This window comes from Leucoraja erinacea, chromosome 25, assembly GCF_028641065.1.
Source record: "Leucoraja erinacea ecotype New England chromosome 25, Leri_hhj_1, whole genome shotgun sequence".
NCBI lineage: Eukaryota > Metazoa > Chordata > Chondrichthyes > Rajiformes > Rajidae > Leucoraja > Leucoraja erinaceus.
In genome coordinates, this window is record NC_073401.1 from 15,019,666 (window position 1) to 15,046,158 (window position 26,493).

At 44.5% G+C, this 26,493-nt stretch overlaps 2 protein-coding genes across 2 annotated transcripts in view; one reads left to right on the plus strand and one right to left on the minus strand.

Moving 5' to 3' along the window:
* Window positions 1-26,493, minus strand: part of pes (pescadillo) — a 276,479-nt gene that overhangs the window by 214,971 nt on the left and 35,015 nt on the right. The window lies entirely within an intron of this gene.
* The window catches only part of LOC129709443 (rasGAP-activating-like protein 1), a 125,773-nt gene that overhangs the window by 19,808 nt on the left and 79,472 nt on the right, over window positions 1-26,493 (plus strand). The window contains exons 4-6 of the mRNA XM_055655845.1: window positions 2,988-3,049; window positions 9,756-9,885; window positions 25,832-25,913. Coding sequence (XP_055511820.1) covers window positions 2,988-3,049; window positions 9,756-9,885; window positions 25,832-25,913 — 274 coding nt within the window. The remainder of the gene's footprint in view (window positions 1-2,987; window positions 3,050-9,755; window positions 9,886-25,831; window positions 25,914-26,493) is intronic.

Sequence of the window (26,493 nt, forward strand, 5' to 3'; positions counted from 1 at the left end):
GTGAGCTCCTGCTTCCGTGCTGTATCTCTAAAACTAAAACTAAAAGCCCAAACACTTAAGGCACATTAGAAGTAAATGCCTGGAAACATAAATAATTTAAAAAATGCAATTGTTTGGGCTTCCCCTCTTGTGGACGTGAATTCTCCATTCAAATAAATGTGGCCATGGATACAGCAGCAGGTTTAACCTGCCTTTGGAACTGAGGGCTCAGTGTGTGTGTGCTGGAGGCTAAGCATCCCGACAGGTGGATTTGTTACCATGTCAGAGACTTACTGGTTTGCTTACACAAGCACGTTATTCCAAACACTGACATTCGTGCGAGTGAAACACTGACCTTTTTACCACAGGTCTGCCAGAATTTACCACAAAGCACAGGAGCAGAATTGGACCATCCGGCCCATTGAGTCTACTCTGCCATTCCATCATGGCTGGTCTATTTTTCTCTCTCAACCCACTTCTCCCCATAATATTTGACATGCTTACAAATCACGAAATCCTTGCCGACAGTCTTTAACCCAGTTTGTTAAGGGAAATACAACGAGAGAGAGGAAGAGGAGGCTGGAGGGTCTCAGCGGGTCAGGCAGCATTTGTGGAGAGAATGGATGTGTTGGGTCGGGACCCTTCTTCAGACTGAGTCCATTCCCTCCACAGATGCTGCATGACTCCCTGAGTTCGCCCAGCACCTTGTTACACCCACAGTACAAGGTGCATGTAATTATATAAATGATTATACTTCCATGTAGATTTTACTTACGTGCAACATGAAAGAAAAAGTAAGAAATAGCTAACTGTTTAATTATCCCCATAGCAACACAGTTGCTAAGTTAATTTGTAACTGGTAAAATGTCATGGAAGCAAAGTCTGAATGCTAGTTATTTATAAACTGTTGCATTCAATTATTAAGAGAGCTGGTTTTGTAGAGAGGTGAAACTTTAGTTGGGGATGGTGCTGAGTCAATACTAACTAAATACACACTTGGGGTAGGGTGAGCTCACGTGATATGGTTTGTTTATAGTGAAGGACAGTAGTGACAAGAAGGTCCATGACCACATGGGGGCGCAGTGCCTCGTCATCCGTTAGGAGGCACTGCCGATCTCGGGTTTGTCCCCGGCAGCTCAGTCTTGCTTTCAAAGAGGAGGTGCTGGCGCTCTTGGGCTTGTCCCGGCAGCTCAGTCTTCCCCTCTCTTCCACTTCCTCCCTCCCCCTTCCTGCTGCTGGCCCTCTTGGGTTAACAAGGAGCAGGGCTGACGAGGTGCAGGTGAGTTGATCCAACAACCACTAATTGGACGCAACTGTTCTCCGACTGTGGCCTCGGCTCAGTCTGGCTTTCCGGCTGCCAGGCGCTGTTTGTGGTGCTGGTCGTAGGCAGCTTCTGGCCCATGAGACGGGGATCGGAGCGGTCCTTAGGGAAGGCGGGCTGTCACAGTGCACAGAGGGCTTATATTTTCACACGCCGTCAGCGATGCCAATTAATTTATTTCTCAGCTTAGTTCCCTCTGACCTCAGCGGAACCATTTCAAGAAAGCTCAATGTAAGTGTAGCAGGCAACACTGGCTTTTCAAAAGAGGGGAGAGTTTGCGCTTTATATCGATCCAGCTCGGGCAGAAATAGCGGAACAAATGCAAGCACTTGTACCAATACAGAGATTTGTACTGTACCAGATGGATCCCAATGAGACCCTAGAGAATGCATTAGTTATAACAAATGCCCACTCCAACCCAACTGGAGTGTAAGATTACTAGCAACCAGCTGATACCTTCATACATCTTCATACAGTACATCTCCTCCGCACCCCCTTCCTGATTGATTACTGACATCAATGATGTGTGTGGACTCTTTAAACTTTAGACTTTAGAATAACAGCATGGAAATAGGACCTTCGGCCCACCGAGTCCACACCGACCAGCGATCTCCCCGTGCACTAGCATTGTATATCTACAATGACTGTAATATGTCATATAATATGACTGTATGCACGTAAATATATTTATTTATTGCTCATATTCTATGTCGCTCTTCTAGGGAGATGCTAACTGAATTTTGTTGTCTCTGTACTGTACACTGCACAATGACAATAATCTGAATCTGAATCTGAAAAATCTACACACTAGGGCCAATTAACCTACAAACCTGTGCAACTTTGTAGTATGGGAGGAAACCTGAGCACCCGGAGAAAACCCACGTGGTCACAGGGAGAACACACAAACTTTGTACAGACATCACCTGTACACACCTGGAGCTGGAATGGCAGCAACTCTACTGCTGCGCCACTGTGCCGCCCACGTGATGGACCGCTGCGCCTGTTTCCATGCTGCATCTCTATAAACGTTTTTTTAAAAGCTTTACCAGAGTAATGACTGCAACGGGCAGATTGGCTGGTTGTGCAGGCTGGCTTGTATCTGCTGGAGTTTAGAAAGGAGGAAGGGAACCAACCTGACTGAAACTTGTAAGGTTCTCGGGGGTCGAGACAGGATGGAGAAGATTTATTCTCTGATTAGAAAAAGCTCGATCGTGTGGTCGCTGCCTATATATAAGGAATCAATGGTGCGGTAATTTTATTTTCCTTAAAGGGTTCTGAGTCTTTGGAACTCTTTTCCCTCACGGGGCAATGAAATCAGACTCTGTATTTTTCAGGAAGAGTTAAATTCTCGATATGTGAGGGGATGACATGTAGCTAGATCCTGCAACCAACCTCATTGCGGCTTTTTCTCTGGAACTGTAATGCTATGATGCTGAAAATTGTATTCTGCACTCTGGCGTTTTTCTGTTTTCTCTACAACATATATGTTTTATTTGTGTGTGGCTCGATTTTGTACATGTATTATCTGATTTAATTAGAAACCACGCGGAGCAAAGCTTTTCACCGTATCTCAGTACACGTGACAATAATAAACCAAACAGCGGGAACCCAGCCCACGCACTGAAATGGGATACCCGTTTTTAAAATCTGACTTCCGCTGAACTGTTTCTCTATTTCAAATTTGCAGGCACGACGATGTCATAGGGAAGATTTCTCTAAACAGGGAGTACATTGCAGCTCATTTAAGAGGTGAGTAACCTGTAAACTGGGATTGGTGCAAACGAGTTTGGGTGTAGCTACCTCACAGCGCCAGAGACCCGGGTTCGATCCTGACTGTGGGTGCATCCTGTACGGAGTTTGCACATGGGTTTTCTCCGGGTGCTCCGGTTTCCTCCCACGTCCCAAAAATTGGCCTCTGTAAATTGCCACTATGTGCAGGGAGTGGATGAGAAAGTGGGATAGCATAGAACTGGTATGAATGGGTGAACGCTGGTCGGCGTGGACTCGGCGGGCCGAAGGGCCTGTTTCCATGCTGTATCTCTAAAACTAAAAAAACTAAGTTCAAGCCGGAGTAAAAATACTGGAGGAACTCGGTGGGTTAGGCAGCATCTGTGGAGGGAAGGGGCAGGCGAGGTTTTGGGTTAGGTCCCTTCTTCAGACTCAAGTAACAATTTCTAATGCTGTTTCTTTTCTTTTACTGATGAGAAATACCTGGAGAAAACAAGGTGTTATAAAAATGAGTTACAATTGATGATTGCCAAGAAATGCATACTTCTTTAGCAGATCTATATCTATTTACTTTAGCAATCTGACCTGTGCCTTAAGTGCAGCTCATTTAATTGATGATCAAAGCAAAAGTACACCATTCCTCTCAAGCTATTAGCTGGAGATAAATTTTGAGGCAAGAGAATACGAGCAAAGACTAAACACTACCAGAAATCTTGCACGTATCAGAAATACATGCCACAGATTTTGTATTCCAATGGACTTGTTGGAGTGGCACAGTGACGCAGTCGTAGAGCTGCTGTCTTACAGTGCCAGAGACCCGGGTTCAATCCTGACTATGGGTGCTGTCTGTACGGAGTTTGTATGTTCTACCTGTGATCTACCTGTGGGTTTTCTCCAGGTATTCCAGTTTCCACCCACACTCCAAAGACATACAGGTTTGTAGTTTAATTAGCTTATGAAAAATTGTATATTGTCCCTAGTGCGTAGGATAGTGCTAGTGTATGGGGATAGCTGATCGGCACGGCACGGACCCGATGGGCTGAAGGGCCTGTTTCTGCGCTTTATCTCTAATCTAAAGTTTACGAGAATCGATACAAATAACTAATGCATGTTATTAATTCAGCTAATCCTTTTCTCCTGCTTGTTTGAATCTTACAATTTGTCTCTGATTATATTGCCAATATCCATTAGCATGTGGCAGAATTTGTTTTAAACCTTAATTACGAATAGATTGCCACTCCAGCAGCGCAGGCAGAATGCGTGGGAAGCCCAAACTACCACTTCTGGCAATTAATTTAACAGCTAAAGACAAACAAGCACAAAGGAAAGAATATATCGCTGGCAGATCTTTTCTTTGGATTTTCTTTAGTCTCTGGCCACTATTGTTCCTCCTGTTTTGGAGGAAGTGCACATGATTAAGGGTAAGGTATAAAAGAAAGGCTTGTTTCTGCGTTTGAAAGTCTGCACATTTCTCTCCCTCCTGGGCCTTGCTTGAAGATTCAAGAGGGACGGGTAAAATGGAATGCTATCAAACGGTTCCAATGCGTAGCCCCCCTGAAAGAGGCACAGCATGGAAACAGGCCCCTCGGCCCATCTAGTCCACACCGACCTGTTCGCATCAGTTCTATGTTACCCCACTTTCTCTCCCACTCCTACACACTAGGGGGCAATTTACAGTGACTAATTAACCTACAAACCCGCACGTCTTTGGGATGTGGGAGGAAACCAGAGCACCTGGAGAAACCCATACCGTCACAGGGGAAAACGTTTAAACTCCACACAGACAGCACCCGAGGTCAGAATTGAACCTGGGTCTCTGCCGCTTCTACCAGCTGCTCCACTGTGAAAAGGGATTTCTTTCCAGATTTCTTGCTGGTTTAACTTTATGTATGAAATGCGTGAGAGATTATAACATTAAAGACTTACCAAATAGGACGTTTTTCATTAAAACTTTATCACCGAATAATATATTTTAAGAATATCATACCCATCATTGTTTACTTTAAACTGATGGTGTTGCTAATCATGATTTATTTCAGGAATATTTTCCCACACCCTATTTTGTTGCATCTGACTGTTGGGAATAAATTTTACTGCCTACGTACAATGATTTTGCAACAAAAGTAAGAATTATTTTCAAGAGGGGCTGGGAGGAAATGGTTTATGTGTCGGACTCGCTAGCAAGTTGTAAACCATACAGTATGAGAGAGATACAGGGGTTTAAAGGAAATAAAAAAGAGCTGCCCAGGTCATCATTTATCTCTTGACTAGCATCACTAAAGCAGATTAGCCGGTTATAATCATACTGTTGTGTGTGAGATCCTCCTGTGGTTACCAAGCTGCTGTCATCCCCAACAATATCACGCTCAGGAATGGAGACACAAGGTACTGCAGATGCCGGTTTATAAAACAGATACAAAATGCTATGATTACTCAGCAGGTCATGCAGTATCTCTGGAGAATAGAAACATAGAAAAATAGGTGCAGGAGTAGGCCATTAGGCCCTTCAAGTCAGCACCGCCATTCAATATGATCATGGCCGATCATTTAAAATCAGCACCCCGCTCCTGCTTTTTTTCCCCCATGTCCCTTGATTCCTTTAGTTCTACAAGCTAAACATCTTGAAAACATCCACTGCCTTCTGTGGCAGTGAATTCCACAGATTCACAACTACCATCTGAAGAAGAGTCCAAACCTGAAAGGTCACCTACTGCAGTCTGAAGAAGAGTTCTGACACGAATAGTCACCTATTGCAGTCTAGAGAAGTGTCCTGACCCGAAACGTCACCTATCCATGTTCTCCACAGATGCTACATGACGCACTGATTTACTCAAGCATCTTGTGTTTTTTATTATGCCCAGGTATAACTCACTGGTATAAAACGTTTAGAAATGTTCTGAGGTTGTGAAGTCAAGAAAGTCAAGAGTATTTATTTGTCATATGTACCGAGAACAGGAAAATGAGGTTGTTACTTGGTGCAGAATTCCAGGGCTGCATGGATCAACGTAATCATATCTTATCAAATCAGACCATATCAAAGCGAATGGTATTTTAGCATTCATAGCAAAAGGATTTGAGTATATGAGCAGGGAGGTTCTACTGCAGTTGTACAGGGTCTTGGTGAGACCACACCTGGAGTATTGCGTACAGTTTTGGTCTCCTAATCTGACGAAAGTCATTCTTGCCATAGAGGGAGTACAGAGAAGGTTCACCAGACTGATTCCTGGGATGTCAGGACTTTCATATGAAGAAAGACTGGATAGACTCGGCTTGTACTCGCTAGAATTTAGAAGATTGTGGGGGGATCTTATAGAAACTTACAAAATTCATAAGGGGTTGGACAGGCTAGATGCAGGAAGATTATTCCCGATGTTGGGGAAGTCCAGAACAAGAGGTCACAGTTTAAGGATAAGGGGGAAATCTTTTAGGACCGAGATGAGAAAAACATTTTTCACACAGTGGTGAATCTCTGGAATTCTCTGCCACAGAAGGTAGTTGAGGCCAGTTCATTGGCTATATTTAAGAGGGAGTTATATATGGCCCTTGTGGCTAAAGGGATCAGGGGGTATGGAGAGAAGGCAGGTACAGGATACTGAGTTGGATGATCAGCCATGATCATATTGAATGGCAGTGCAGGCTCAAAGGGCCAAATGGCCTACTGCTGCACCTATTTTCTATGTTTCTATGTTTCTATGTTTATACGTGCCGTCAGTACAGAGTAGATTTACGTGGATGTTGTCAGAACCTGAGGGCCTGAGCTATAGGGAGAAGCTGGGCAGTCTCAGGAGACTGAAGGGTGATCTTATAGAGGTGTATAAAATCATGAGGGTAATGAATAGAAAAAGACACAAAGTGCTGGAGTAACTAAGCGGGTCAGGCAGCATCTCTGGCGGACATGGATAGGCGACACTTCTGATCGGCACCCATTTTCAGACTGATTGTAATAGTGGGGAGAAAGCTGGTAGAGTGGGGGGGAGGAAGGTGTTGGGACAAAGCCTGGCAAGTGATAGATAGATACATGTTTTGGATTGGCAGATGGTTAGAAAAAGGCTGGAGATGAAAAGATAAAAAGTGTGAGATATGGAGATAACATGGAGTGGTGTGAAATGAGAAGCACAGATGGTGATGGGTCTGTACAATGAACTACCAGAGGAAGTTGAGGCAGGTACAATAACAACATTTAAAAGTCATTTGGACAGGTACATGAATAAGAAAGTTTTAGAGGGATATGGGCCAGGTGTGAGTAAAAGGGATCATCTTAGATGAGGCATCTTGGTTAGCAGGGACAGTTGAGTTGAACGACCTATTTCCTTGCTGTATGACTCTATTAAATACCATAAATGTATGTGCCGAACATGATGCCAATTTAAACTAATCTCCTCTGCCTCCATATAGGGGTGGCACAGTGGCGGAGCGGTAGAAATGTCAGAGATCCTGACGATGGGTGCTATCTGTACGGAATTTGTATTTTCTCTCTGTGACCGCGTGGGTTCCCTCCGGGTGCTCTTGTTTCTTCCCACACTCCAAAGACGTACGGTTTTGTAGGTTAATTGGCTTTGGTAAAGATTAAAGTCGTGTGTAGGATAGTGCTAGTGCACGGGAATCACTGGTTGGTGCGGACTCGGTGGGCCGAAGGATCTATATCTCCAAACTAAACTAAACTATAGAACGTAGAACATTCCCAGCAATCCGTTCTTCTTTCCTCAGAGAAGCAAGAAAGGACATTTAAATAAATTATTTGCTGAAGGTTTTGAATGAGTTTTCCTGAACGAAAAAGACAAAATTGTGACCCCCTGTGCTGGGGGGCATTATACTGTGGGGCATACTTGACGATGTTTGGGTATGTAAGTAATCTGAGGCATTAATAAGTGACAGCCAGCGAGAAAGAGTTTCCCCAAAGGGACTGCACTGTCAATATTTGTCAGACTCAGTTTTGTTCTCCCTTGGCAATGTCATTGGTTATCTGGCATTAGAAATTATTGTCTGAGGTACTTATTTTGTCAACATAATACTGATAAAACGAGGCAGTATTAAGCAAAAAAAAGAAAAGCTACAAGATGTCAAATCCAATTTCTTGTCCATCCTGGTGCAAATTAATTTAAAACAAACCAGGGCTGAATTTGCTATTTGTTCATATAATGCGTTTTAATGTCTGCCATTTCTACTTATATTTTTCTGCAACACTGTAAACATCTCTGCAAATTTTTTTCTGGTTATTTTTCATTCTCCGGGTATTAATTTCCAAAGATTTATCATAGTTTGAGAAGAACATGTCAAGCAATTGACAAAATGGATATCACTCCAAGGAGGTGAACAAAGATTATGAACTAGCCTCAACATTGCTGGAAGTCACAGCGAGAGATCACAAAGTTGGTAGATGCGAGCCAAGCTTCTGTATCCAGGGTCTGATACTGGATCGCTGTCGCCCAAGAGGATGGGCAGGTGAGACCGGTAAAGGAAGATGACTCCATGAGATGAGGCCGTGCTCATTCGGAAAAGGAATTGGACCCTATAGATTTTAGTGTAGATTGGAATCACTGTTCCAAAACCCAGATTTGCACATCAAAACCAGCATTAAAAAAAATTGAGACACTCCATGAGGGGAATAGATAGGGTAAATGTACAGAATCTTTGACCAAGAGTCAGGGAATCAGGAACCAGAGGACATAGGGTTTATGTGAGAGGGGAAAGATATGATAAGAATCTGATGGGCAATTTTTTTACACAATGGGTGGTAGGTGTATGGAACGAGCTGCCTGAGGAGGTAATTGAGACAGGTTCCATCACAACTTTCTAAAACATTTGGACAGGTACATGGATAGGCTAGGTTTAGAGAGACATGGACCAAACTCGGCACTAGTGTAGAAGGGGCATGTTGGTCAGTGTGGGCATGTTGGGCTGAAGGGCCTATCATCACACTTTATGACTCTATGACAAGGAACTGCAGATGCTGGAATCTTGAGCAAGAAAACACTAAATGCTGGAGGAACTCAACGTGACAAGCAGCAACTGTGGAGGGAATGGAGACAGAAAACATTTAGGGTCTGGACCCTTCTCCAGACTGATCTGTGGAGGGAATAGACAAACGATGTTTTGGGATGGAACCCTGTTTCAGAATTGTTTGTGCACGTTCCCATCATCTGCAGTTTCTGAGTCACTGTTTTACCCACTGCGAATTCTCCTCAAAGTACGTCTACGTTGAAGAGGTTCCCCCCTCATCAACCTGAAGAAGGGTCCCGACCCGAAACATCATCTGTGCAACACCTCCACAGATGCTGCCTGAGCTGCTGAGTTCCTCCAGCAGTTTATTTTTTGCTTAACATCAGCAGATGTGTAAATGGTAAGCAGGAACTTAGCAGATAAAACTATATCAGCTCACACCCAACAGCAGGCTCCCACCCGAAGATTTTAATGGATTAAAATTTCACAAGTGGAGTACAACGTAAGGCCTGTGTCATATGGAATGTTGAGCTGCTGAAGGTTCTTTAAAAAAAAATAGGACTTTATTCATGGGAACAAGGCAGGAGAATGGGGTTGAGTGGTAAAGATAGATCAGCCCTGACTGAATGGTGGAGTAGACTTGATGGGCCAAATGGCCTAATTCTGCTCCGATGCCTTATAAACATAAATTTATGAACTGAGTTCTAAACTAATGGACATTGACTTTTATCCATCTGTTTTTTTATAATGTGTACATTGGTCATAATAAAAGCCTCTTGTTCTTCAGGTATTGACAACTGGATAAATTTGATTCGAATTCACCCAGATGAGGAGATTCAAGGAGAGATACACCTGGGTTTAGAGATTCTCCGCGATCGGCAGACTAAAGTCCTAAAGTGCCATCTTATCGAAGCCAGGTGAGAGAAAACTTCATTGGCAAAGAAACGCAGCCAATAAAAAAAAATGCATTTCACACTAATAAAGAGAAAGGCCACCGACAAAGCTACACTGAACAGTATGTACAACTGCCTGAGTTGGTGGGCATCAGCGAGACGGACAAAATTGGATTGTTTTCTCTGGAAGGCAGAGGTTAAAGGAAGACCTGATGGAAGTATATGAAGTTGTGAGAGGCACAGATAGGGAAGACAGTCAGAACCTTTCCCCCAGGCTGGAAATGTCAAAGGTTAGAGGGCACAGCTTTAAGGTGCGAGATGCAACGTTTAAAGGAGACGCGCAAGGCATGTCTTTTTACACAGGGGGTAGTGAGTGCCTGGAAACTGCTGCCAGGGGAGGTGGTGGCGGCAGAAACGTTAAGAGGCTTTTAGATAGGCACATGGATATGCAGGGTTTGGAGAAATATGGATCATGTGCAGGCAGAGGCGATTATTTTTACTTGTCATTTTGTTCGGCACAGACATTGTCGGCTGAAGGGCCTGTTCAATACTCAAGAGTGTTTAAATGTACCAAAATTGAACAATTCATACTTGCAGCTGCATAACGGGTTTGTAAACAAAGTCCCCAATAAATCACATAAGAAACATAAAAAAAGTTCAATAAATAAAAAAAAACAATAAAATTCAAAACAAAATAAAAGCCCGACTTGGATCCCTCGTGCACACAAAACAGTTTGAAGTTTAGTTGGTGGTGTTCAAGAGCCTGATGGTTGTTGGGAAGAAGCTGTTCCTGAACCTGGAGGTCCCAGTTTCCAGGCTCCTATACCTTCTCCCTGATCTGATGGCAGGAGTGAGATGAGTGCATGGCCAGGGTAGAGTGAGACTTGCTGATGCTGGCTGTGTTTTTGAGGCCTCCTGTAGATGTCTTCAATGGTGGGGAGGTCGGTACCGTGAAGGTCTGGGCAGTCTCCACAACTTTTAGTAATTCCTTTTGTTCCTGGGCATTTGGGTGGTCTAACCCTGGCCATGATACGATCAGTTAGTATTGCTCAATACTGTGCCATGTATTTAGTGTCTGTAAGGCTGTCGCAGGGAGAACGTGCAAACTCCGTACAGACAGTATCTGTAGTCGGGATCGAACCCGCAGACTCTGGTGTTGTGAGGCAGCAGCTCTACCAGCAACACTATTAAAATGGTTCTGGGAAGTTATTTCAACTGGAAGTCATCTGCACTCCAGATAAGTTCATAGGTGATAAGAGCAGATTTAGACCATTTGTCCCATCCAGTCTACTCCTCCATTCTATCATGGCTGATCTATCTCTCCCTCTCAAACCCATTCTCCTGCTTTCTCCCCATAATCCTGACACCTGTACTACTCGAGTAAGTCTCTGTAACAGACGGTGCAAAGCTGAGATGCATTTTATTGGAGCTTATGAATTCTAAAACTTCCATCATTAGAATTATCTGACTGCGACTTGCTGAACATCATAAATATTAATCATGTTTCAAGTTGATCTTCATAATTCTCTGGCATGCCGGAGTTTGCAGGGAAGTACATACAATCATGAGAACTAATGATAGGGTGGACAGTCAGTGTAGTAGCCATTTAGCTTAACTCAGTATATTATAATTAACCAGTTACCTTTTATTTTATCTGCCTGTAATTATGTGGGTGGTTGATACAAATACATCGATAGATGCTCCTGAACACATCATCAGTGATGTAACCTGGGGTCATTGGGTGTTTCGGGTCTTTCAACATCAGACACCCTCACCCAGGCGACCCAGCCGTGGTTGATCAGACCACGACTTGTGTTCAGGTGGCATTCGCTCCTCCCCATGGACATCCTCTCCTGATCCAGAGCCATCTTGACCCTTCTCCGCTGCCTCTGTGGTGTTCTTGATGGCCCTTCTCCTTGCCACTCCGTTGATGCCCAGTGCATTCAAGGCTTTGTAGAGCGATTGCCCTGCAAAACCTCTGCAGCCAACCTCGATGGGCATACACCTTGCCTTCCAGCCCTGCTTACGGCAGTCTATGACCAGCTCTTCATACTTGGCCATCTTCCTCTCGTGGGCCTCCTCCAGACGGTCCTCCCACGGCACTGTCAGTTCCAACAAGACGATGTTTTTGGTCGCCTCTGAGACCAGGAGGATATCTGGCCTCAGGGTGGTCGTGGCAATGTGCTGTGGGAACTTCAGCTGTTTCACCAGGTCTACGGAAAGCTGCCAGTCCTGCGCAGTCGCCAGGATTCCTGACGGATTCCTGGCTGCTGTGGTTCTTGGCAGCTGCACTCCGGCCTTCACGAAGGTGATCATCTGGGTGGTGGGGCGTTCTCGTCTGCAGCTGCTGATTCCCATGCTGATGGCTTCTGCAATGGGTTTGAGAACCTGGTCGTGACGCCATGTGTACCGGCCCTGCCCAAGAGCCTTTGGGCAGCAGCTCAGGATGTGTTCCAACGTCCCCTTGCCTGAGCATTGCGGGCAATCTGGAGATTCCGCTTTGCCCCAGATGAAGAGGTTCGATGGGCTGGGCAGGACATCATACACTGCCTGGACCAGGAACTTGATGCGCTGTGGTTCAGCCTGCCAGAGCTCAGTCCATGTGACTTTTCGGTCCATGGCCTGCTCCCACCTTGTCCAGGCTCCCTGCTGCCTCAATCCAACTGCTCTGGTAGACCTCTCCTCCTCCACCACTGCCCTCACTTCCTCCTGGACCAGCCTGCGCCTCTCCTTCCCCTTGGCCTTGTCAAACTGGGGAGATGGGAAGATTCCCAGGCCTGCTCTTCCCCGAGTCACTGCTCCCACCAGGACTCTGTGGCGTATCCGGGACTCTGCTTGCAGCACGGCTTCGCCGGCTCTCCACTTCCTCCCAGTTTTCACCTCCACCCCTGCTTGTGCCACCTTGGGGTCGCTGGAGTCCCTGTACATCATCACCTCTCTGATGATTTGGGATTTATACGTCGTCTGGTGCGTGGTTTGTGGCTAGGATTCTGGCGCAGACTACCGGGGAGTTTAGTTTAGTTTGATGAAGATCGGGGGCGAGACATCGTTTTCGACCATACACGAGCAGGACCACGAGTATGATTGAAACGTACTTATACAAGAAGAAGCCTTGATGAATTATTTTGCTGTTTGTATTACTACAACAAAGAAACTATTAAGAGACTGTTTGTGGAAGATTCATCTTTCGACGGCATTGAATGTCTCATGGAGGGCTCTTGGGTACGTAGCGATTACCTGCTGATCCACGGCCATCTATTAAAGTGACTATTGTGGGCTAAACCCTTAAGACGTGGTAGAGGCTGTCACTACAGTCAGATCTTTTTCCCAGGATGGAAATATCAAATACTAGAGTTCATAGCATTAAGGTGAAAAGGGCAAAGTTTAAAGGAGATGTGTCAGGCAAGTTTTCCATAGGAATTGGTGAGTGCCTGGAACGCACTACCTATGCTGGTGGTTGAAACAGAACTATTAGTGGCATTTTAAACTATTTATAGGCAGATACAGATGCACGGAGGGATACGGGTTATGTGCAGGCAGATAAGGGTTAGCCTTGGCATCATGTTCAGTACGGACATTGTGGGCTGAAGGGTCCACTCTTGTGCTGTACTGTTCTATGTTCTAAAATTCATTTGTAACTTTGAAGAACATGTGAGGATGTTTACGAGAATGGTTCTAGGAATGGTTGGGTTAACATATGATGAGCGTTTGACGGCACTGGGTCTCTACTCGCTGGAGCTTAGAAGGATGAGGGGGGACCTCAATGAAACTTACCTAATATAGTGGATGTGGAGAGGATGTTTCTCCCCAGTGGGAGAGTCGAGGACCAGTGGGCAGAGCCTCAGAATAAAAGGACATACCTTTAAAAAAGGAGGTGAGAAGGAATTTCTTTAGTCAGGGGGTGGTGAATCTGTGGAATTCATTGCCATAGATGGCGGTGGAGGCCAAGTCAATGGATATTTTTAATGCAGAGATTGATAGGTTCTTGATTAGTACAGGCATAATGGGGAGAAGGCAGGAGAATGGAGTTGAGAGGGAAAGATATATCTGCCATGGTTGAATGGTGATGTAGATTTAATGGACTAAATGGCCTAATGGAAGACTTCTGTTGGCAAGATTTTTGACAGAGATTTGCATTCTGCTCAGTGACATACAAGGCTCTCTTCACCAGTGAGTTTAGCATCAGATCTGTTCTCATACGAAAGGGTTGAGTAGGCCAAAAGTGCACACCATTTTATCTTTCTCAGCTAGATTTAAGAACGGCACAGTGACAGTCACCCAGTGGTCTAAACAGTGGAATGATTTGAAGAAACAAGGAACTGCAGATGCTGGTTTATAAAACAAAAAGACACAAAGTGCTGGAGTAACTCAGCAGGTCAGGCAGCATCTCTGGAAAACACAGACAGGTGATGTTTTGGGTCCAGATCCTTCTTCAAACTGAATGTATTTAGGGGAGAAAGCTTGAAGAGAGATGGGGGCAAGAAAATGTTTGGCAAGCGATAGGTGGATACAGGTGAAGATTTTTTTTAAATTTGCAGATGGTTGGAAAAAAGGCCAGAGGTGAAAAAAACAATAGCTGTGAGATAAGAGGTGTTAAATTATTTGGAATATTGTTGTTAGTGAGGGAGACCAAAACTGCACATAAGTCTGAAGACGAGTCCCGACCTGAAATGCGGTTTGCCCAATCTCTCCACAGATGGGGCGACACAGTGGTGCAGCTAGTAGAGCTGCTGCCTCACACGGCCAGAGACCCGGGTTCGATCCTGACCTCGGGTGCTGTCTGTGTGGAGTTTGCACATTCTCCCTGTGACCACATGGGTTTACCTCCGGGTGCAACGGTTTCCTGCCACATGCAACTTTTTAGCTTAATTGACCTTTGTAAATTGTCCCTTGTGTGTAGGGAGTGGATGTAAAAGTGGGATAACATAGAACTAGTGTGAACAGGTGATCGATGGTCAGCATCGACTCAGTGGGCCTGTTTCCACGCTGTATCATTCCATTAATCAATTCAAGATACTGCCTGACCTGTTGAGTTCCTGCAGCACTTTGTGTTTTGTTCAAGATTCCAATCTCTGCAGTTCCATGTATCTCCATTCACTGCAAAGTCTCCCCAAAGTATTGTCTAGTTTGAAGACGTTCTCCACCTCTCTCCAAAAATCTGAAGAAGTGTCCTGGCCTGAAAAGCTTCCTGTCCATTTTTCTCCACAGATACTGCCTGAACTGCTGATTTCCTCCAGCACGTAGTGTTTTGCTCAAGATTCCAACAGTTGTTTGTGTCTCCACTGTACTGCTCCCCTGTGATACAAAGTGGAGAACAAAGTTAGATTCAGTTGCAAATAAAAATCAAGAAAGTAATCTGTATTATTGCAGCCAATGAAAAGCCATAATGAGGGACATTAAACATTCTTCAGTCTTTGTTGCGCTGAGGAATCATTTGAGAATGGATAAGAATTTTATAGATTTTTCTGTTGGTTTATTATCTATGTGTTGTGTTTACAGGCATGTTATACCGCTGCAAATTGGACTTTCACTGTTATCAGTACATATGACAATTAAACACTCTCGATAATTGCACTGAGATTCATAACTAATATTGACTGTGTGGGTATAAGCAGATGATACCTTTTGGAGGAAGATCAGAGATTATAAGAATCATAGCTATATTGTTATATTTGTACAGTCCACTGTGAACTTTAAAATTGCTCCTTAATGATATGGTAATTTTCAGGTGTCAAAAATATGTTTAAGATATCACAGTAGTGAAATGATAGTAATTTGAGGTGCCACGCTTAGATGTAATGGTGCAGACGGATTCTACTCAGTTAAATGTTTGATAGTGTGGGATTGGAAAATGGGCACATTTTGATGATTGTTCTCCACTGTAATTATACCGTACGTCTTTTAAACCTTCCATAACAAGGGACCCCAGCCTGTCAGATCTGACAACAAAAAATCTTCTGGAAATTCATGTAGTACCTCCTGTTTTGACTGAATATTGAGATTAGTAATTCAGATAAAGAACAGGATCGGGTATCCTGGCAACGTGAGAATTCTAGTTATAGGCGGCTTGTTGCTGCTGTATTGGAAATTGCCCTTTTAAATGAAGTCAGATGATAGGAAAATAGCAGAAGGCCAATTAAATGAAGCATTGTGGACTTAGAAGCAGACATAGGCTTGAGATTGGCTTCTAATAACAGCAAAGTAGAAAATTATCCCTGTTCTCTGTGTGTATTTAGTGGATATGTCTGAATTCGTAAGGAATGCCGGGCTCTTATATACATAAAGCTGCCATTGACTGAGGCCCAGGAGGTCGAGAGCATTACTTTCCTCTTTATGTTGACTGACTGAGTACATTTAATGGGTTCTCTTTAGACCTCTGTCTTATCAACGTCCTCAGGGAAATTATTCTCATATGAAAAGCTTCAGCCTGATTTCTTTGAGATCAGAATCGTGTACAAGTCAGTTATTCATCTCAGCATCTTATTCTTATATATTATTTATACTAAAATAAATTTTACTTTATCATTAGGAAGCTTAGTGAGAGGTAAAACAGTTTTGGAAACACTCGAAATTATGCGCAGTGTAAGGATTGATTTATTGGATCGGTATGCAGAGGCCTTAGTTATTTAGCTAGCTTTTTCAAGAATCGTTTGGGGAATCAATTTGAGAACAAAGTGATCAATTGTAAACAAATTCCTTGCAAGTCTACTCATAAAACAGCAACCTATTTGCCTGGTTGTCCACTACTATTCTCTGGAAATGCTTATTTCAAGATGAGGAACTCTTTAAGTGCAGGCAGTTATATTGGACGAAAATGTGATGGCCAATTTACTGCCAGCAAGGTCTTGCAGATGCATTGAGGTAATGGCCTGCTTCTCTTCATGTCGTGGTTAGTTGTTGAGGAGAAAAGTATTGGCTAGGACATCAGAGATAGTGCCTTTGTCCATTTTATGAATAGATCTAATGGGACGGCACTGTGGCACAGCCGGTAGAACTGCTACCTCACAGCGTCAGAGATCCGGGTACAATCTTGACTATGGGTGCTGTCTAAACGGAGTTTGCTTGTTCTCCATGTCATCATGTGTGCTTCCCCCAGGTGCTCTGGTTTCCCAAAGACGTGCGAGCTTGCAGGCTAATTAGCATCTGTAAATGGCCCATAGTGTGTAGGGAATGGATGAGAAAGTGGGATAACATAGAACGAGTGTGGCCGGGTAATGAGTGGTCGGTATGGAGTCGATGGGCCGAAGGGCCCGTTTCCATTCTGTATTTTTCAATCGATTCAATTCAATTCAATTGTTTAAGAAAGAACTGCAGATGCTGGAAAAATTGAAGGTAGACAAAATTGCTGGAGAAACTCAGCGTTTGAGGCAGCATCTATGGAGCGAAGGAATCTGTGACGTTTGGGGTCGAAACCCTTCTTCAGACTTCAATTCAATTCAGCAGTCAAGAAATATAATTTAATTTGCTGCATGCAGGAGAAAAATCACTTTTCTATTAATGTAAGTAACTAATGGTTGAAGACTTGAGGGTCAAGAGAGCAATTATTTGTAATTTATTTGTCTTTTTAAATGATTCTCTGGCTGTAGAATTGAGAGAATGCCGGTTAACATGTTCTATTCTGATGAAGGGTCTCGACAGCGCGACCAAGCGTGACGTGAAGGGTCTCGAAAGCGCGACCCCAAAAGTTGGACAGGTATATGGATAGGAAAGGTTGAGAGGCGTATTGATCAAACATGAGCAAGTGGGAATAGTTTAGATAGACATCTTGGTCTGCATACATTAGTTGGGCTAAAAGGTCTGCATCCATGCTGTATGACTTTAATACCCTATGAGCGTGAACATAGCAATACTCACATCCATGCAATCTATTCTTAATTGGAAGATTAATGTTGGTCGGTATAGTACCCTTGAATTTTGGATCAATTTCTCTTTAAAATGAAAGCTCCTCTGACAAGATTTGGTCTAGATTATGTTATTGAGCCTCTGAAATGGGGCTTGTGAACAGATAAAATTGTACAAAACTATTACTCATGCAGAAGGAGTGACAACTCCTGAACATTGCTGGAACTCTATGGGAATGATATTCCCCACACATACTTTAACAACGTAACATCTGCCAGTTGCATCTATTCTCCTCAGCAATCTATTCTTCTACCATGAGATCTTTCTGAGAAAATGAAAGTCATGATAGGACTTTGGTTAGGCTGTATTTGGAGTATTGTCTGCAGTTCTGGTCACCCTATTATAGGAATGATTTGGTGGCTTTGGAAAGGGTGCGGAGGAAGTTTACTAAAATGATGCCTGGATTCAGGGGTATCAGCTACAGGAGGAGGATGTTTTCTCTGGAACGCCGGAGGTTGCAGCGAAATCTGACAGAAGTATATACAATTAAGAGAGGCATAGATTGTGTAGACAGTCAGAACCCTTTTCCCAGGGTGGAAATATCAAAGAATAGACTTACTGCCTTTAAAGCATAGCGTGTGCGCAGCAGGTTTTTTTACACAAAGGGTGGTGTGTGCCTGGAACGTGCCGCTGGGGGTTATGGTGGAGGCAGATATGATAATGGGGTTTAGGAGACTTTTGGGTAGGTGCGTGGATATGAAAGAAGTGGAGGGGTATGGATCTAGTGCAGGCGGAGAAGAGTTGGTTTTGTCATGCTGCCTGGTGCAGACTTTGTGGGCTGTTTTATGTTCTATTAGACCAAGTGGGACCCGTTGACCCCGCTCTCCCAACGCAATATACCACCACTCACCCATAGCCCCCAACTGCACAGGCGCGGCTCATTTTCCCTCATCCCCAGCACTCCCTCCCCCTCCTCTTCACTCTCCCTCTTCTCTTCGCTCACCTTCTCCCCTCTTCCACTCCCTCCTTCACCTCTCCCTCCCTCTCCTTTCCCCTACCCTCAGTTACTCCCTACTCTCAGTCACTCCCTCCCACCCTCCATAACTCCTCTCCCCTCCCTACCCCCCCGACCCGTTGAGCCCTGTTTCCCCAACGCAATATTCCACCACTCACCCATTTCCCCAACACAACCCGTATCCACACTAACTCCACACACACACTAACCCCCCCACATGCTAACCCCTCCTGCCCACACACACTAATGTCCCCCCCGTCTCTCTCTCTGTCTGTCCCTCTCCCCCCCCTGTCACACACTACCACCCCCCCCCCCCCCCCCCCCCCACACACACTTCCCCACCGTCAAGATGAACGAATCTCATTATTTTGAGAGACTTAATAAGGGTCTCGACCCGAAACGTCACCCATTCCTTCTCTCCAGAGATGCTGCCTGCCCCGCTGAGTTACTCCAGCCTTTTGTGTCTAGTCTCATTATTTTGAGAGCTGGACTCGACACGGCTTTCATCTGAAATGACACATTCATTATTAGAGCTTTCTGCAAAGAATGAACTTTTAACTTTGAATGGCCTTTGCACCTTTAAAAGTAATTCCTTTTTTCTCTGACTCATGAGCTGCACATCGAGTTGTCATTCAGTTCAAAGGCAGAAAGGGAAATTGAGACGGTCAGGGATGAAAGCTGTTCTCCAAGCCAGCGGTCAGTGAGAGCAGGCGACGTACTCGAATATTGATTCAGCCTTGTAGAAAGGGAGAAATGCTTTTGCATGGGTTAAAAACAAATCATTGGCCGGGTTTAGCTCAGTTTAGTTTAGTTTATTATTGTCAAGTGTACTGAGGTACAGTGAAAAGTTTTATGTTGAGTGCTATCTAGTCAGTGAAAAGACCATACACGATGACATCAAGCTGACCGCAGTGTCTGCAGAAATAGGATAAAGGTTATAACGTTTAATGCAAGGTAAAGTCCAATTAACGGTCGTTTGAAGGTGTGCAATGAGGTAGACAGAAGGTCAGGATTTCTCTCTAGCTGGTGAGAGGACTGTTCTGTTTCCTGATAACAGCTGGGAAGAAACTGTCCCTGAATCTGCAGGTATGTGTTTTCAAACCTGCACCTCTATTATTTTGCATTCAGTTGAACATCAGAACAACAATTTTTAATCTCGTTCAAATAAATTATAAGCACAGGAAATTGCAAATGCCAGAATCTTGGGCAAAACATAAAGTTGTGGAGGAACTCAGTGGGTCAGGCAGCATCTGTTGAGGGAACTGGATAGATGATGTTTGACCTCCAATTTCCAGAAGCCCTTGTTGGCTCCTCCTCTTCTCAGCTCTCCCTCAACCCTCTGGCTCACCCTCTTCCTTTCTTCTTCCCCCCCATCCTACATCATTCTGAAGAAGGGTTTCGGCCCGAAACGTTGCCTATTTCCTTTGCTCCGTAGATGCTGCCGCACCCGCTGAGTTTCTCCAGCACTTTTGTCTACCTTCGATTTTCCAGCCTTCTTAAACGTTTTGTGTCCAGACCCTTCTTTGGACTGATCGTTGAAGGGAAATGGACAGTTGACGTTTCAGCTCGGACCCTTTTTCAGCTTGAAACACCTCAGGCAGAGTCTGAGTTAGGGTCCCTACCTGAAACGTCATCTGTTCATTCCCTTCCCAGACACTTCCTGACCTACTGAGTTCCTCCAGAACTTTGTGTTTGGAATAAGTTGATGTTACTTTCTCCGATACACAATGAAAGGTAGTAAGAGCAGAGATGATGGACAAAATTTGCTGCTTATCAAGTTTGGTGATTTGTGACTGATGTAGTGCATCTAATTTACCTGTGACTATCCTACCAGGCATTTTTTGATTGATATTAGCCTGATATTTGCTGGAAGAAGATATTGTTATTTGTTTACTCTTGCTTACTGTGGCAGTGGCAGAGACCTGTGTTTGATCCTGACTCTGGGTGCTGTCTGTAGGGAGTTTGTACGTTCTCCCTGTGACCGGGTGGGTTTTCTCTGGGCGCTCCGGTTTCCATCGACATACCAAAGCCGTGTGGGTTTGTAGGTTCATTGGCCCTCTGTAACCTGCTAGTATACGGGTGATGGTTGGTCAGCAGGAACTCGGTGGGCAGATGAGTCTATGCTGTATCTCCAAGCTAATCTTATGAAGTAGAATGTTTGCTGCGAGTCAGCAATTCTATCTTATGTCCAAATCCTTTATAGCCAAGTTAAAGCACTAACTGTAAAAAAAAATAGACTTGTACAGGATGGCGCTTACATGGAAACATAGAAACTAGGTACAGGATTAGGCCATTCGGCCCTTCATGCTGATCACCCAAAATCAGTACCCCGTTCTGGCTTTTACCCCATTTCCCTTGATTCCCTTAACCCCAAGAGCTAAATCTAACTCTCTCTTGAAAACATCCAATGAATTGGCCACTGCTTTCTGTGGGAGAGAATTCCACATTGGTGGCTCGGTATACTGACCTTGTGTGGTTTACTATCTTGCACACTTATACTTAGTATGATTGTGTCTAATGTGTTGTCACTGAACTGTCTGCAAAAAATGTTTCACTGTAGTGAGGCATACATGACCATAAAGTGCTATTGAACCTGTGGAATGATTGGGTGACAGGTGTCAATATGACTTTGTTATTTGGAGGGCAGGGGGATGAAGGGTGCTCTTATAGAGGTGTATAAAATCATGAGGGGAGCAGATAGAGTGAATGCACAGAATCTTTTACCCAGCACAGGAGAATGAAGAACCAGAGAACATAGGTTTAAGGTGAGAGGGGCAATTCTTTCGCTCGGGGAGCTGGGTATATGGAATGGGCTGCCAGATAAGGTAGGAGGTAATGTTTTAAATACACTTGGGCAGGTATATGGAGAGGATTGGTTCAGAGGGATATGGGCCAAACCCCACAGGCAAATGGAACTTGTGCAGATGGGGCAGCTTGGTCAGCATGAACGAGTTGGGCTGAAGGGCCTTGTTTCCATGCTGAATGACTCTGACTAAGTGCTGCCAGTACATCTATTGAACTGAGAGCCATACTATAAAAAGATGTCTGATTGCAAACGTTAGACACAAAAAGCTGGAGTCACTCAGAGAGACAGGCAACATTTCTGGAGGGAAGTAATGGGTGACGTTCGGTTCTAGACCCAAGGGTCTCAACCTGTCCCGCTGAGTTACACCAGCTTTTTGTGTCTATCTTCGGTATAAACCAGCATCTGCAGTTCCTTCTTACATAAATGTTTTATGATATTAGGAAAATTCATTAATGTGTGTAAAATTCCTTCAAGAGCTGTTTTAACAAAGACACCAGTGCATCTGGAACAATCACTTTCACATCTTTTAGAAATACTGCCTATTTATAATAAAGCTGCTTCCATTTCACACCAATGTGTTTATTACTAATCTTGTGCAGCACGCTTTCAAATGATGTCTAACCAAACGCCAAGTGGATTAACATAACTGTATGGCTGTCTCTTTAAGGAGTATGAGTATACAGCCTTTTATTTTGATTTTAGTGCATTCAGCTTGCTTCTTAGAAGAAAGAAATTAAAAAAGTGTGCCACGTCACCTCTCATACTATGGTAATGAACAGAATGTACTGAGGAGCTTAGGAGATAAGACAACTAAATCCATTCTCCAGGCAGTGTCTACTTGCTAATCCTCTAATTAATTGAGTTGGTGAGTGGGAAAAAAACAATTGTAAATCAACAAGACAACTTCACAGCTAATTGAGAATTTTATGTAATTTCATTCGAAACCAGCTTTTAATCAGGTAAATCCAGGCACCATGGATCAATTCAGGTTAGCGACATTATTTCAAGGACGATATGGAGAGAAGGCAGGAGAATGGGAGGGAGAGATAGGTCAGCCGTGATTGAATGGCGGAGTAGACTTGATGAGACAAATGACATAATTCTGCTCCTACAACTTATGAACATGATAGTTATAAAAATAATAACATTGGAATGTGTGAGGTGCATTGGCAGAGCTCCCTTAGAACTTCTTATCCTTATTCCCTTATTCCCTTATTCCACATTATTCCCTTAACATGAATCTGTACACTGAATGGCTCGACTGTAACCATGTATTGTCTTTCCGCTGACTTGATAGCACGCAACAAAAGCTTTTCACATGACATGTGACAATAAACTAAACTGAACTAATGGTCTTGGACAGATCTAAATATAGAATTCTTGGGTTCCTGGGCTCTCGAATTATTTGAAGTTATTTGGAAACTCATCCTTACCCCTCCCACCCCATCCCCCTTCCCATCCATTAAAACAAGCAAGTATCCATTACAGGAATCAAAGGATGTAGGTAGAAGACGGGAAAAAAATAACAAGGTAGAAGATCAGCAAAGCTCTTGTACAAGACAAACCAGGCTAGAGGAACAGAACGGCTTGTTACCGCTCCTATTTATGTTCTTCATGTTCTTATTTGGCATCGGTCATGACACTGGGTCGGCTGTGACCACACTGGCACTCGTTGTAAGGTGAACTCACCCAATAGGCTTTATTTCCACCAGCATCTCGAGGGTCCCAGTCCACAGATGGGAGCAGTCCTTTGCCATCAGTGGGAAGGCACAAGGAAAATTAGATTCATCCCAGCACCTCCTGGTTCTATAAGGGGTAGGGCTGACATGGTGGTGACAATTTGAGCCAAGAGCCACTAATTGGACCCAGCTTTGGCTTGTATGACTGTGGCCTCGGTTTAGCACAGAGTGCTGGTGTTTTCCAGCAGCCAAGCATTGTTTGTGGTGCGGGACGCCGGCTTCCTCTGGCCTGTCTGCCGGTGATGGAAGTCGGAGCTGCCCTAAGGGAGGACATGTCATCCCACCCAATACATTTCATGAGCTTCCTCGCACAGGGCCAGCACACAAGCCTTGCATTGCCAATTTCCACTAACGCATTGGCGATGGAAGGGTTATGTGCTTACCTGCACTGTTTATCAGTGATTACCTGTACTGTACTGTTTATAAATGAGCTCACTCAGCAGAGAAAAGGGCACAGCGCAGACAGGAGTTTAAATACCAGGCACAGCCTCCTGTGAGCGTCGGCACAGTCCCTGTCCTTTGTCATCTGCTGAAAGTCAAGTCCCACTTTGGTGACAAATCACAGTTTGACATTTATCTCCCATTGGAGCTATTCCGTGAGAAACACTTCCAGACATTAGTCACTGTTCAAGATGTAATTTTCCGAGCTTTAAAGGAATAGAAAGGCCAGGTTGTGGACGTGTCAGCCTCAGCTCACTTAGAAGCACTCGAGTCTCTGAGCCAGAGGGTCATGGGCTCAAATCTCCCTTCAGCAACTGAAGCACAAAAACCTCATCGGCTAATGAAGCGCTGCACTGCCAGAGGTGTCAACATTTGGAAGAGACGTTCAACTGAGGCTTTGTTTACTGTCCTGTAAGATTTGGCAAAGTCCGAGGGCTCTGGACTTTGACATTTTGGGAGGAGCAGCTGTGTAAATTCCTGGGCACTATCAATGTCATCATCAGCATCACAAAAGCCTGTTCCCTGAGGCTGCTTGTCATCTTGTTGTTTAAGGGGGAGATCTACACACAACGTAGTTCCAATTTTCCCCCTTGCCACAGCAACGATCTTGTTTCACAATGACTTCCTTGGGTGTGAAATGTCATGGAGTTGTACAGCACTGACACAGGCCCCTCGACCCAACTCGCCCCCATTAGTTGCCCCCTGCAGTCTGAAGGAGGATCTCAATCCATTTTCTCCACAGATGCTGCTTGATCCGCTGAGTTACTCCAGCGCTTTGCGTCTATCTTCACCCCCATCCAAGCCAGTCCCATTTGCCCCAGTCTGGTCCAAATCGCTTCAAACCTTTCCTATCCATGTACCTGTTCAAATGTTTTCCAAATGCTGTTATTGTACCTGCCTCAACTACCTCCTCTGGCAGTTCCAAACACCCACCACCCTCTGTGAGAAAGTTGTTTCTCAGGTTCCTATTAAATCTTTCCCCTCTCACCTTAAACCTCTGTCCTCAAGTTTGTAATTCCCCTACCCCTGTAACTCTTTTAACATCAAAACTCCCGAATGCTATTCAAATCATGGAAAATGGGACCATTAATATTTTCAATGAATGTCATCCATGGTCGGCCATTCTCAGTATTGAGACCTATCTTGGGTAAATCTCACCATTTTATTGCCTGCAATCCTCCTAACCGTCCATCTCTGGATGTCAAGAGAATGAGTGACCAAACTACCAGATTCTAACCTTTCAAACACACTGATGTTTAAAGGTAGGAAGGAACTGCAGGTACTGGTTTGTCCCGAAGATGGACACAAAGTTCAAGAGCAACTTTGCGGGTCAGGCAGCATCACAGGAGAAAAGGAACAGGTGACGTTTGTGGGTCGGAACCCTTCTCCAGACTGAAAGTAGAGGGTGGGCAGGTAGGAATAGGCTAGAACAAATCAGGGCTGGCAGCAAATGCCCAAGGAAGAATAGAGCCCATAATGGTCCATTGTTGGCTGAGGAGGAGATGATAATGAAGGGATGCACAGTGGAAGTAGCAGGACAACTAGGGTGGGGTAACTAGGGGGGGGGGGAGGGGGGAGGGGGGGCAAGGGGGGGAAGAGAGAATGCAAGCGGTCCTTGAAATTGGAGAAATCAATGCTCATATCACTGGGTTGTAAGCTGCCCAAGTCGAAATATGAAGTGCTATTCCTCCAATTTGTGTGTGGCCTGACCTTGACAGTGAAAGCAGTGCAGGACAAAATAAGTTAGTATCGGAATGGGAAGGGGAGTTAAAACGTTTAGCAACCGGGAGATCGTGTAGGCCAAGGTGGACTGAGCATCAGTGTTCATCAAAACCAACGCCCAGTCAGTGCTTGGTCTCGCCGATATATAGGAGCCTACACCGAGAATAACGGTACAGTCGATGAGATTTAACCTGTATTTTAGCTGTAGTTCTATAAGTGTATTGCCAGTTCCATGGTGTGTGCCATTGAAGGTGAAGTTTCCCTGCTGGATTTACTCTTTTATCAATTGATCAACTCTAATTAGCTAAGCGCGTGCCCAACGCTCAGACTGTAATTGAATAATTGCCCACTCTGCTGTGATTTAAGAACATTTCATGGACATTCTGTTCTTCATTACCTCCCTAGAGACCTTGCACCGAGAGATATCTCTGGCACGTCAGACCCGTTTGCAAGACTGGTGTTCAACAACAAAACTACAGAAACAGCAGTAAGTTCCCCCGGCTTGAATTTTATCTGTCATTTTTTTTAGCGTTTAGAGATACAGCAATGAAATAGACCCTTCAGCCCACCGAGTCCACACCGACCATCGATCACCAGTTCTCATTAGTTCTATGTTATCCCATTTTCACAACCACTCCCTACACACAAGGGACAATTTACAGAGGCCGGTTTACCTACAAACCTGCACGTCTTTGGTATGTGGGATGAAACAGGAGCACCCGGAGGCAACTAGCACGGTCGCAGGGAGAACTTGCAAACTCCACACAATGGGACAGCTGAGGAACCCTGGGCAAACTGCATTCAGGTTTCTACCGCAGCCTCTGGCGCACGCCCTCTATGGGAACAAGATGGCGGACAATGCCATGGAGTTCCCAGCTCCCAGGAAGAGAAAGAGCCCACAGTACCGGCCCCAGGGTAACAGTGGCCGCTGCAATGAGTGGGAAGAAGTGGCTACCAGGAGAAAGGTAGGATGAAAAATTAACCTATAAACCCGCACGTCTTTGGAATAATTTATTCCTGAAGATTTGGCTAACGGCAAACTGGTTTTGTGGACATGTAGAAACAAG